This window comes from Dermacentor silvarum, chromosome 3 (genome assembly GCF_013339745.2).
Source record: "Dermacentor silvarum isolate Dsil-2018 chromosome 3, BIME_Dsil_1.4, whole genome shotgun sequence".
NCBI classification, from domain to species: domain Eukaryota; kingdom Metazoa; phylum Arthropoda; class Arachnida; order Ixodida; family Ixodidae; genus Dermacentor; species Dermacentor silvarum.
This window is the reverse complement of record NC_051156.1, coordinates 71,688,157-71,702,251: the sequence shown is the minus strand read 5'-3', so window position 1 is coordinate 71,702,251 and position 14,095 is coordinate 71,688,157. Positions and strand designations below refer to the sequence as shown.

The following is a 14,095-nucleotide window of genomic DNA, read 5'->3' as shown; positions in this document are numbered from 1 at the left end:
AGCGGCGGTGGCAGCACTTTCGGCTCTGGCGATAAGCTTTCGCTGATCCTCTAGTGCCGAGCTGGTCAGCACCATCTCCCACTGCTCGTGCGTTGCGTTTCGATTTGGGGAGTTATTGGGGATATTTTGGCATGCCCATGTGGTGTGGTAGAGGGTAGCTCGCTCTGTACAGAAAGGACAAAGGGGCTGATAAAGGGTGGGGTACATAGCGTGAAGGAGCGTGAGGTGAGGATAGGTGTTGGTCTGGAGTTGCCTCCAGGTCGGGAACGAAGTTTTGTGTGGAAAGATCAAGGCGCGCTATGCAGACAAGGGCATGGCGGCACTATGGTAACGTTAGTTACTGAAGTGATGATGACGACGGCAAAACTACAGCGTGGTGACGACGGTATGATGACAATAGTATGGTGACGACTTTGTGATGATGATGGTGTGATGTGGACGGCATGGCGAGGTAAGGATGAAGCTATAACTACCACAATACAATGCCCGCGATGGCGTCATGACGACGGTATGACAACGAAGGCATCACGACAACAGTTTGGCGACACAATGATTACCTTGGCATGTCAACGATATGACGACAATGGGACGGTGACAAGTGTACGAAGACAATAGCTTGACGACAACTGTATCATGCACGAAGCATGTATACGATGAGGATGTGACGACGACACGACGAGAGTTGGTTGACGAAGCTGGAGGGACGACGATGTAACGTCCCCGATGGCGTCACGACCGTGGTGTGACAAATATGACGGTTGCATGAGAAAGCTGGAATGACGTTGATGCAACGACCACGATGTCATCACGACCACGGACATATCTTGTGGTTCAAGCAATTAGACAACTTCGCCCACTGGCCCAGTGTTGAAGGCGTGATAATGACGGCATGACGAGAATCAGACCACGAAGCTTGGATAACGACGATGGAACGATCACGACGGCATCGTGACTAGGAGCGAATACCTTGCGCCGAAGCTATTCGACAACTGGGGCCATATTTCTGGCGTAACAGGCTAGATAGACAAATGAATATATATATATATATATATATATATATATATATATATATATATAGATAGATAGATAGATAGATAGATAGATAGATAGGGCGAGAACGACTGAAGCATACTGTCACGAGCCTCGAGAAGTAGCCCTGAAGGTTTAATAAACGTAGAGCAGCTGGCTCTTGGAAGACGCGACCGTCGGGGCTGGCTCGAGCAGAGAAGGAGCGCGCGGTCTTCTTTCTTCTCTTGGGCTCGACCCACTCTTGCCCTCGACCCACTACCTACAGGTGGCAATATCCCCCCTTCCGAACAAAAGCATCGCCTCGATGCTAAAAAAAAATAGGCGTAGAAGACAAAGAAGAGGAAGGCAGGCAAAGCGAAAGTACACAAAAAAAATGTAGCCGTCACGCCGGCACAGTCAATGAACGAAGAAGCAAGCTCCCAAAGATAAATGAAAAGTAGAAACAAAGAAGGGAATGAGAGAAAAAAAATGAAAACAAAAAAATTACGGACGCGCAATGTACGGCTTCATGCGCACAACATGAACTATGTCTGAGGTCGGTTGTCTTTGTGTCCTACTCCGTGTCTGCGATGTTGTGTCCGGAACAACTTCGTAGTTTACGTCACTGACGCGGCGGAGCACTTTATACGGACCGAAATACCGGCTCAGAAGCTTTTCACAGAGGCCAGGACGGCGAACGGGGGTCCACACCCAAACTTGGTCTCCGGGGTTGTAGGACACGTCCCTGTGGCGGATGTTGTAGCGTCGTGCGTCTGCCTACTGCTGCTGGCCGATATGCAGCCGCGCGAGCTGCCGAGCTTCCTCAGCACGCTTTGCAAATTCCTCGGCGTCAGTTGTCAATTGGTCAGCGTCTTGACACGGCAGCTTAGCGTCCAGCATTGTCTGGACTTCGCGACCGTAGAGAAGGCGAAAGGGCGTGAAGCGCGTCGTCTCTTGCACGGCGGTGTTATACGCGAAGGTCACGTAAGGCAAGATCCGATCCCATGTTTTGTGTTGAACGTCGATGTACATTGTGAGCATGTCTGTGACAGTCTTATTCAGTCGCTCGGTAAGTCCGTTGGTCTGCGGATGGTACGCGGTCGTCTTGCGATGCCTGGTGTTGCTCAATTCAAAAACTTCGTCCATAAGCTGCGCTGTGAAAGCTGTCCCTCTGTCGGTTATTACAGTGGAGGGAGCACCGTGACGCAAGACGATGTGGCGCATGAAGAACTGCGCTACCTCTGAGGCCGTGGCTCGTGGGATCGCCTGCGTCTCAGCATAGCGTGTTAAATAATCAGTCGCGACGATCACCCATTTGTTACCGTCGGCCGAGAGAGGAAACGGTTCGAGAATGTCCATGCCGACTTGGTCGAAAGGCGTGTGAGGTGCTTCAATTGGCTGAAGTAAGCCAGCCGGTTTAACGGATGGTGTCTTGCGGCGCTGGCATTCACGGCAGCCTTTAACGTACTGTTTGACGCTTGCTGAAAGCCCGGGCCAATAGTACATTTCGCTTACTCTAGCGAGTGTTCGTGAAAAGCCTAAATGACCAGATGTCGGTTCGTCATGGCAAGCGAAGAGGATGTCGTCGCGCATTTCCCTTGGAACCACCAGGAGGTAAGCACGGCTGGTCGAACGAGCATTCTTCTTATAAAGCACGTTGTCTCGCAGACAGAAGGACGTCAGCGAGCGGGACAGATGGCGTGGTATGGTTGTGTCGCGGCCCTCTAAATGATCGATGATCGGTCTAATCTCAGCGTCGTCACGCTGCCGTCTGCTCAAGTCTGACGAACTAATGGTGCCCAGGAAGCCGTCATCATCCTCTGTTTCCTGACTGGCAGGATCAATGGGTGCGCGGGACAGTGTGTCAGCGTCTTCATGCTTCCGGCCAGACTAATAAACGATTGTGATGTCAAATTCCTGTAGCCGCAAGCTCCACCGTGCCAGTCGTCCTGAAGGGTCGCGCATGCTTGCCAACCAACAGAGGGCATGGGTGGTCCGTCACTACTTTGAAGGGACGACCATAGAGATAGGGGCGAAACTTGATGATCGCCCACACGACCGCGAGGCACTCTTTCTCCGTAGTCGAATAATTCGCCTCGGCACGGGACAGGGAGCGGCTGGCATACGCTATAACTCTTTCCACTCCATCTTGAAGCTGGACGAGCACTGCGCCAAGGCCAATGCTGCTGGCGTCGGTATGCAGCATTGGCGCCTCAGTATCAGCATCATCGTCAAAATGTGCAAGAACGGGTGCTGACTGCAGGCGCTGTCGTAATTCAGCAAAAGCCGCCTGTTGCTCATTATGCCACACAAATGGCGTATCGTCCCTCGTAAGGCGTGTCAGGGGTTCCGCTATCTTCGAAAAGCCTTTAATAAACCGGCGATAGTAGGCGCACAAACCCAGGAAGCGCCGGACGGCCTTCTTATCGGCAGGAGCTGGAAACGCGGCCACAGCGGCAACCTTGTCGGGATCGGGTCGGACCCCTTTGGCGCTTACTACATGCCCGAGGAACTTGAGCTCTTCGTAACCAAAGTGACACTTTTCGGGCTTAAGTGTGAGGTCTGCCGATCGGATGGCTTCTAGCACACTCCGTAGGCGGTGAAGATGCTGCTCGACCGTTTCAGAGAAGATCACCACATCATCCAGGTACACAAGACAGGTCTGCCACTTCAGTCCAGTAAGGACAGTGTCCATCATTCGCTGGAAAGTAGCCGGGGCTGAACACAAGCCAAAAGGAAGCACTCGAAATTCATAGAGCCCATCTGGAGTCACAAAGGCTGTTTTCTCGCGGTCGCGTTCGTCTACCTCGATTTGCCAGTACCCGCTTTTTAAATCGAGAGAAGAAAAATAGTGGGCACGCCGTAGTCTATCTAACGAGTCGTCGATACGCGGCAGCGGGTACACGTCCTTTTTAGTCACGTTGTTGAGCTTGCGGTAGTCGACACAGAAGCGTAGCGTTCCATCTTTCTTTTTGACAAGAACGACCGGAGACGACCACGGGCTGTTAGAAGGTTCGATGACGCCATCGTCAAGCATCTCGCGGACGTATGGCTTCGCGTTCTTTTGCCGACACGCGGTAAGGCTGCTGGTGTATCGGGCGTGCGTCTTCGTACGTGATGATCCTGTGTTTAGTGATCGAAGTCTGGCGTACCTTGGAAGAATGTACGAAGCAGGTCCTGAATTCAAGCAAGAGCTTGCGCAGTGCTGTCTGGCTATCGGTGGACAGTTCAGAATTGATGTCGAGATGGCCCAGAGACGTGTCTGCTGTCTCCACTACTTCTGACGTGAAGCAGTTGTTAACGTTTGCTACTGCGTCAGCAAACGCTAACGAAGTGCCGCGGAACAGGTGTCGGTGCTCGTAGCTAAAGTTGGTAACAAGCAATTGCGAATGACCAGCACGAATCTGTATAACACTTCGAGGCACACAAACACCTTGCTTCAGTAGGTGTTCCAAGTTACTTTCGGCCACCGCTTCGCCATCGCGTAAGCCACAGCATGTAACGTCGACGAGGACACTGGCTCGTGGAGGAAGCGTGACACTGTCTGCCGAAACACGAAGTACGTCGTCGCACCGTTGGCCGTCTTGCACGTCGATTGCTCGTGCGGCAGAGAAAGTGATACGACGCTCTTGCAGATCGATAATCGCGCCGTACTCCTGCAGGAAGTCAACCCCAAGAATAACGTCGCGGGAGCATTCGCGTAAGACAAGGCAGCTCGCAACGAATGTAGATCCTTGAATCTCAACTCTAGTCATGCAGGCACCCAGCGGAGTAACGACGTGGCCGCCAGCCGTCCGAATCTGCGAGTTATGCCAGGGCGTGATCACTTTCTTCAGCTGCGTTGCTATTTTCCTGCTTAGTATGGTGTAGTCTGCGCCGGTGTCCACTAAAGCACTCACGGCATAACCGTCAATGGTCACTGGTATATCCAGCGAAAGCCGGTCGTCTCGTTCAGCTGCAGGTGATGGCGGATCGGTATGTTTCCGTAACTGCGTCCGTCGGAGGTCTTCAGCGCTTCGACCATCAGCGACCTCGCCCACAAAGATCGCCTCAGTTAGTTTTCCCGGCGGGGACTGGTCGACCGCTCGGGAGAATAGCGCTGGGGCGGAGGTGAAAATCGTCTGGGAGACGGCGATCGCGACTGCCGCCTGGCAGGCGGTGGCAAGCGCTGCTGAGAGAGAAAGTCCTCAATGTCCCGGGGTCGCTGGCCGTATCGGGGTGGCGGCGAGTATGCGGAAAAGCCGCGAATCCCAAGGCGCTGGTATGGGCACTGGCGGTACAGGTGGTCAGCTTCACCGCAGTGGAAGCACAGAGGCCGATGATCGGGTGTGCGCCAAACATCCGACTTCCGAGGGGGCGGGCGTCTGTCGTCGACGTAGCATACCGCTTGCTCCGAATGGTGGGCAAATGGAGCGGCATGAACAACCGGCGGCGGTGTATACCCAGCGTCGTAGTACGACATCGGCTGCGCCGACTGAATTGACACCGTAGGAGGAGCACGAACGAACCGCGGCGGAGAGGGAGAAGGGCGCTTCAGGGCTTCCGCGTAGGTCGCACGCTGATATTCAACAGGTACTGCCGCAGCGTTAGCAGGAGGCGAGGTGTCACGGAGCGCCTGGTGCACTTCGTCCTTGATAATGCTCGCTATGGAGCTTACCGTAGGGTGCGGTGTTACGGCGGCCTTTTGTAACTCTTCACGCACGACAGAGCGGATGAGTTCTCGCAGACAGTCACCGTTGCTTCCTATGGCCGTGAAAATGTCAGCAGCAGACATGCTGTTCGCTTGCCGCTCATACATGTTCGAGCGATGCAGAAGCATCTTTTCCATAGTCACGGCCTCGGACAAGAACTCGCACGTTCGCACGTTCGTGGCGATCAGGACTGGTGTATGTCTCCAAAATATGACGACAAAACTCGCGCCACGACGTCAGTTGCCCCTCGCGGTTCTGAAACCACGTACGCGCGCCATCCTCTAGGTAGAAGTAGACGTGTCGGAGTTTCTCCGTGTCGTTCCATTCGTTCACGGAGGCCACGCGCTCGTATTCGACCATCCAGTCTTCGACGTCTTCGCACACTGTGCCATGAAACGTCTTCGGGATCCGTGGGCTCTCAAGTGTGTAACGATTCGACATCGTGCTTCCCGTACCGGTTGGGGCGGTTTGAAGAGAAGCGCTGGTCATACCGGTTGATGTGGTGGGAACTGTAGCGTTGACGACTTCTGGAGACAGTCCCCTGATCCTGCGGCTGGCCCGATGCACGGGAGTGTCGACAGGCACTGGATTCGTAGCGCGGATCCTTGGAGGGGTCTGCAACATCCGTGAGGACGCTTACCCAGCACCTCCACCAGTTTGTCACGAGCCTCGAGAAGTAGCCCTGAAGGTTTAACAAACGTAGAGCAGCTGGCTCTTGGAAGACGCGACCGTCGGGGCTGGCTCGAGCAGAGAAGGAGCGCGCGGTCTTCTTTCTTCTCTTGGGCTCAACCCACTCTTGCCCTCGACCCACTACCTACAGGTGGCAATACAAAGAATGCTAATCGCATTAATTATTTAGAGGTTACACGTCCCGCAACCATAATCTGGCTGCGTGAGACGTCGCAAAGTGTCGCGCTTTTCATTGATCGCCACATTGTACGTATGTTTGCCTTCACATAAACTCAGTTGGCGATCGCTTAAACGTTCTGCCTAACAAAGTAACATTGATAGCCACTTACTACAAACAGACCTGGAAGCGATAAGTGCAAGATGTTCAAATTCGTTAATGCTATTATATATTTCCAAAACCAAAAACTGATGTCTTTCACATAGGCCATGAATTCCAATGACCTACACTTTTGATAAACGTACTCTCGGACTTCTTAACCATAACAGAAACCAGGCCCCAATGCATGTTAAAAAACTAGCGTACACCACATTAATTCGTCCGAAACCAGAATACGCGGCTGCCATTTGGGATACCGAACAAGCTTATATCATCAGTTACATCCAATCCTTGCAGAACCGTGCTGCGCGATTTATTTTTTTTTTCAGATTATTCACGTTAAAGCAGCGCCACCTCGTTAAAGAATAAAGCTGAATTTGACAACTTAGCACTTCTCCATAGGATTTCTCACCTATCACTTTTCCATAAGGTTTTTCACCATCCTTAACTTTATGATTATTTCTTTCAGTCCCCACCAGTTATCTTTTCACGTCGTGACCATCTATATAAAGTGAATTGCATTAACTGCATGCCAGTCATCCCATCATGCATATTCGTTCTTGCCGCACAATATAGCTGAATGGAACGCCTTACCATCAGATATCGCCACGAAACTCGACATAACCAAGTTTCAAGATCTGTTTCTCTCTGGACTTGCCACCAAATCTTATTATTTTTGGATTGTACAGGGTTTTCGATGTCTCTCGCTGTTTGCTTTTTATTGCAGTTGCCTTACAAGTTATCCTAATACGCACTAATGTTTTCTCTGCAATATTTATGACGTATCTTGTACATATGACCTATGTTGTTCAGTCTATGATTACTTTTGTGCTCGCTTTTGTATTAAGTACGATGTAAAAGTATAATCTGTGACGAGTGCCTGTGTGAGTAAGCCGGTACCAATAAGCATGGGCTCTTCGGCGTTATGCTGTCGAGGTCATTGCGTCGTAATTGTTCAAGTTTGGTCACCAGACTCTCGTCATGCTGCCGACATACAGTCTTCTTGATAAAATTGTCGTCATGCACTCGTCTGAATTTTATTGTCCTCATACCGTTGTCATGCAATCGTTGTCAATGCGCCGTCGTCACACAGTCGCCGTCATGCTTTTGTTGTCATACCGTCGTCGGAATTCCATCGCGGTCGTTCTATGACCGATATTCTAACGTCGTCATCCTACTGGCGTCACACCGTTGTGATCACGCCATCGTCGTTACACAGTCATCGTCATGACATTATCATCATGCCGTTGTCAGCTCGCCTCGTACGTCAGCCAAGTGGTCCAAATGCTCTTAAAACTCGTACTCGTGAGAGTACGAGTTTTGTGCAGTACTAATGATTGTGTACTTTTTTTCCTTGTGCTCGCCTGTAATTGTCTCTCAGCCATGATCTGAGACCAATCTCGCTCACATCCTGCCTCGGCAAGGTGTACGAGAAAATCATACACAAGAGACTACAGGGACACTTAGAAGACAACAAGCACCTGCCAGACACCATGTTTGGTTTCCGCGCAGGCTTGTCCACACAAGACGTTTTACTCCCAATCAAGGAAGAAGTCCTCAGCAACGTTCCCCGCAGCGGCGAACATGCCCTGCTAGCAATCGACATCAAAGGAGCTTTCGACAACGTCAGCCACCAAGGAATCCTAGAAGGGCTCGCCAACACCAACTGCGGTGAGCGAACGTACAAGTACGTTCAGAGCTTCCTAAGCCACCCCACGGCAGAGCTGAAGATTGGGGAGATCCAGACTGCAGTATACCACCCTCCCAACAAGGGCACACCACAAGGAGCAGTCATCTCACCCACTCTCTTCAATGTCGCCATGATCGGCCTCGCAAAAAAAAAACTGCAGGACGTAGAAGGCCTCCGCCACGCCTTCTACGCAGACGACATAACACTCTGGACCACAACAGGGTCCCTTATTAAAAAAGAAGAACGGCTGCAAACTGCAGCTGACCTCATCCAAGAATACGTCAGCCAACGGGGACTGCAATGCTCGCCCGAGAAATCTGAACTCATACGAGTCTGGCGAGGCCGGGGTAACCACACAGTCCCCACAGACCCAACACGAAAAATCGAGGTACACCTCAACGGGAGCCTCATACCAGAAACGTCATTGCTCAGGGTGCTGGGCATGTGGCTGCAGTCTAACCAGCGTGCTACACACACCCTTACGCTCCTCAAAACCAGTGTCAAGGCGATATCACGCATGATATCCCGTGTAACATCGAAGAATAGAGGCATGAAGGAAGGGGACACACTCCGACTGGTCAAAAGCCTGGTGGTGAGCAGAAACACATACAGCCTGCCCTACTACCATCTCACACAATCCGAGATGAAACAGGCCGACACGCTCTTGAGGATGGCTTTGAAGACCGCTCTCCGCCTGCCGATGAGTACATCGACTGAGAAATTATTGGCGCTGGGGTTACACAATACCCTCAGCGAACTCACAGAAGCCCTTCACGTCTCAAAACAACAGAGACTTGCGCGGACTCACACGGGCCGGCAGGTCCTACAAACCTTGGGCTTCAAAGCCACAACAATACGAACCCAAGAAACCTGCACGATACCTCGTCACGTCCAGGACAGGTATCACATTGCCCCAATACCACGCAACATGGACCCTAAACTACACTCCGGAAGGAGGAAAGCTAGGGTCCAATACATAGAGAAAACATTCAGGTTCGATACCACGGCCCGTTTTACGGACGCCGCTATGTACAGAACGAAGAAAAAGGGCGCAGTGGCAGTGATCTGCGACCGCCGAGGCCACGTCACCTCCAGTGCATCGACCCGCCCCTGCACGATCACGGAAGCGGAAGAGCTGGCCATCGCGTTAACCATTCGCGAAGGCCAACACGCAAGCAAACCACTGACGATCCTCACGGACTCCCTGCAGGCCTGCCGCAACTTCCTACAGGGAAGAATCGCAAGACCTGTGGCACAAGTCCTAGCCCAAATACCCAAGGAGGACACTGACGACAACACCATTATAACCATCATTTGGATACCGGGTCACGCTGCCATCACGGGTAACCTGTATGCCGACAGAGCAGCTCGAGAATTTGCACATAACCGAGCACTCATCACGCCGACTGCAGATGACCCTGACCCAGTTGACCCCGAGTATTCAGCAATCCTGAACTACCACAGAGGGAGTCGCTTGCGATATCCCCCACCCCATCGAATACTAAAGACGGAGGATGCCGCTGCCTGGCGTAGGCTCCAAACAGGCACTTACACGAACCTACACATATCACATCGCCTGCACCCCACAGCCTACAGGGACGAATGCCCGGTGTGTGGGGCCGCACCAACCCTATACCACATTACGTGGGAGTGCACGCTACACAACATAGAACACCATGACACGAACACCACGAGGGAGCAATGGGAGGCACTGCTGTCCAGCTCGGCCCTCGACGACCAGCTCAAGCTGATCCAGAGAGCAGAGAAGATGGCAAGAGCCAGCGGAGCCCTGCACTAGGGGCCCCGACCATTAGCGATGCCCGATGGGGGCAAGACAAAACTATCTATCTATCTATCTCTCAGCCATAGCTGCTTTCTCAGTATTTTTATGAAATACTATTATTGCAATCAATTTTGTCGACTTGAATGATTGTAATGTCTATTTATTCTTTGTAAAATCGATGTCCCCACTCCGGCCATGGCTTCTGAAAGGCAGCCGACACTATCTGACAAATAAACAAATAAATAAATAATATTTTGGGCCACTAGGTATGGGCTCGTCATGTAATGCCATCGTTGTCGTTACATCGCTGTCATTGCAATTTTTGTCATCCAGCTCTAATCTTGCCATCGTCGTAACGCTATCGTTGTCATAAAATCGTCATGCGGACTTTGTAATGCTGTCTTCGTGACGCTGTTGTGGTCGTTTTATTGTCCTCGCTCCTGCTTCGTTGCCCGATCATCCTCACGCCATAGTTGTCCATGTGACAAAGTCGTCGTCACGCATCATCATCATGCACTCGACTTTTTCCCATTGTCCTCATACCGGTGTCATTGTGTCGTCGTTACACCGTCGTCACAAGTGCGTTCGTTGTAATGCAATAGTCAATGACTATTGTCAACTTTACTTCGTCATCCCACTGTTGTCTGGCCGCCGTAGTAAATCCATCGTCGTCACAGTCTGCGTGATACATTCATACTTAATTCGCTGAGTGACGCTTAACACATTAAATCGCACAAAAAACACACCTCACTGGACGAGATAGCGCAAACTACCAACTGTTTTGTCGTCGATGAAACTTTATATGGGCTGCAACCAATTGAGCATTTGCGGATGCCAAGGCTGACAAGAAAACAAACAAGAGTGAATAGCTTGGAAGTGCAAGTGCAGGTTGAAAAAACAGCGAACGCTATCAATTGCGTATCGCTAGGTGTTTCAATGTTTTAGGGCGACATTTCTTGCCAGCTCTCTTACGCGTTCCGTTAACAATATAAAAGGTACGCTTACGCATGTGCCAGCCTCTTTCCCTGTCTTCAGATCCTCTAAAGTTCCCTTAGTAGTATTTTGACAGCGAAGCTACTTATGGACAGGGTTCCGTTCATTTTTCGTGTCTGTCAACAAAAACTATCATGATCAGCAATGGCTCGAGCGTCGGCCCTTCCACCGATGGCTCCGTTGCCGCTCGTCATTCCAGCGTAGAATTTCACTTCTCCTCTGTCGTCGTAATGGCGAGGCCGCGTTAATTTTGTGCCGAGAGCGTATTCTCGCCGTTTCGTTGTGGCTGGTGGACGCACCGCGAGCTGAGCCATTGCCTAGCAACCGGCGCAGCTGCCAACGCCGCTCGCCGCGCAATCTGGCCAGACGTCAGAGTAGGAGCCGGTGAAATCGCGAGCTGAGACGTTACCTAGCAAGTGCCGGCAGTGCATAGGCGTTGCCGGCGTTGCATCACCGGAGGAGCCAGCGTTGCATCGCATATATAGAAGGGGCGACTTGGTGGGATTCGTCGGCAGATGTGGAAAGTGAGTCGGAGAGACTAAAAGAAGCCAGGCCTCGTCGTCAGAAGGAATCGAAGAGGAGGCAGCGAGCCGATGAGACGGAGAAAGAATGAGCCGCACGCCTCGAGAAGCGTCGTAAGTACGAAGCTGCCAGGCGAGTGCATTCGGTTGAGGATAGTTCTCGTCTAGTTCGGCACCGCGATGTAATGAAACCAGGAGGAGGCAACGAGCTGCCGGTACAGAAGAAGAACGTGCTCGGCGTATCGAACAGAGACGGCAAAGTGATGCAGCTGGGAGAGCGCCGCGGCTAGCCGCCGATACAACGCAGTTGGAGGACTTGAAGGCTCGCCGTGTGACAGACCATGTAATTCGGCTGACTCCAAGTTCAAGTGCGACGCGCATGTTCCAAATGGACTTTGTAGACAATCCGTTTGGATTTGCATGTGACGTTTGCGAAAGACTTTGGCATAACCGTACCTCTCGCTACCTACACCCAGGCATAAGTGAGTTAAGCCACAGCCAATATTTTTACGGGGGTATGAGCCATTGTTTAAGGGGGTATGATCCATTCATTGTCTTTCGTGAAGGACACATTTAATAACAGCTGATATCAGAATGTGCGTGCATACCTATCGTCACGATGATCACCGATGAGAACAACAAATGTGTTATCTTTGTTCAAAATTCTGTGTCACCTCTGTGTCGTGTGCAAAACAGTTTCGCTGGTCATGCACCTTCACAGAGTGGAATGGCTCATGCTTTTTTTTTAATGAGAGCTGGGCGACAACAGCAATTCTTTTGAAATTTGGTGCGCAGGAACACACATTCTGCATGGTGCAGCGAGGGCTGGTATGTTCGCCGCTACCGTTGTGCTTCGAGTGTAACTTGCTTTTTTGGGCACAGGTTCGCCCAAAAGAGAGTCAGTTTCGTCATTCACAGTTACGACTGTTTGCTTCATCGTCACTGCTACGTAACGATATCTAATTGCTACGTTTCTACCCTATTGCGAAACTGAGTACCCAGTGCAGCGCACTGAATGCTGGAGTGGCTCCGCATACGGCATGGAAGGCGCGGGCTACTAGTGTGAAAACCTGTCTAGAGCGAGGAAAATGCGCTGCCTGGATATGCTATACATTTTCTAAATAAAGAAAGCAACAAAGAGCATTTTAATTCAATAAATAAAGAGAAAAAGGCAAGAAAAGCCTACTATCAGGAGGATTTGATCCTGTGACCTATAGAGATCACAAGTCCAGTACGTTGCCAGTAGGCAACACTGTATATTTTTTTTATTGCTTGGAATTGTGAGTACTGCCATGCGAAAACTAATCACATTACATTCATAAACACGCAGCAAAGGCAAACGCACACATGCTGAGCAGTCGAATAGACGTTTACAAAATCGGCCAAAGAGCAACGTGCAGATGCGAAATCCACTCAGAAATGGGATCAAGGGGTCCAATCGCACTGCACTCTTGCACAGCATCTTCTTGAAATATATACCTTGTCGAGTGAGAATGCTCAGCATGTACAGAACATGCTGATTGGTGACTAATTTACCAGATCAACACCCAGGGACAGCTTTAGTTGCTGTTTACATGTCTTGCAGAGACATAGTAGATACGTTACCATCCGCAACTAAAAAATTAGGCACGCTTGTAAGTTTAATAAGCGTTCAGGACATCACCACGGTGAGAAAAACGAGAAATAGCGCTACGTACTTTTCAGTGGGCTCATCTGTCTGAAGGATCCCCACTGCCCGTCACGGTAGATGTTCATGACAAGGTCTTTCGTCAGTATGTCATTGTAGGCTGGGTTCCTTGGGCTAAAGTCAGTTTCGTTGGACGTATTCAAGCTGGCGTTGAACAAGCATCTGCAAGAGAACAGTGAACTTTGTAATTCAATGCGAACTATATATATATATATATATATATATATATATATATATATATAAGCGTTGGTGCAAAGATTTGATAAAAAATTTCCCTGACAACCACACCTGTTTTTATAAACAGCCCGGACCAAGTGTCCATGTTGTATTTATTGTGCATGGTCAGCCATCGCTGGAGTCAGTTGTCTAACATAAATTTGTGTTCTCAAGAGTACACCTATGTTTAGAAACTTTATTACGACAATGCGATGATTCTTTCAGTGTCTGCATCTGCTCCTGAAATAAAACCACATGCTTACTCAGCGAGCCTAAGAAATGCTGATTTGATCTCTGGCAAACAAGAACTATGAGCACGTGACGGGAAGGAACAAAAAAAGTTTCTTTTTTCCTGTTGTTTGTGTACTTCTCATGTCTTTCATTCAAGATGCACTCTCCTAAATCTTGGTATATATGCAATGACAATGCAGCAGCTAAGAACGCACTGGAGTCCTTTTTTTCAGTTTGTGGCTACAATGTTAAACCACCTCGCACACATT

The 14,095-nt window shown here is 50.4% G+C and overlaps 1 protein-coding gene across 1 annotated transcript in view; it reads right to left on the bottom strand.

Moving 5' to 3' along the window:
* The window catches only part of LOC119444470 (fatty acid synthase-like), a 108,164-nt gene that overhangs the window by 35,927 nt on the left and 58,142 nt on the right, over positions 1-14,095 (bottom strand). The window contains 1 exon segment of the mRNA XM_037708868.2: positions 13,390-13,541. Within this exon segment, the coding sequence (XP_037564796.2) occupies positions 13,390-13,541 (152 nt within the window).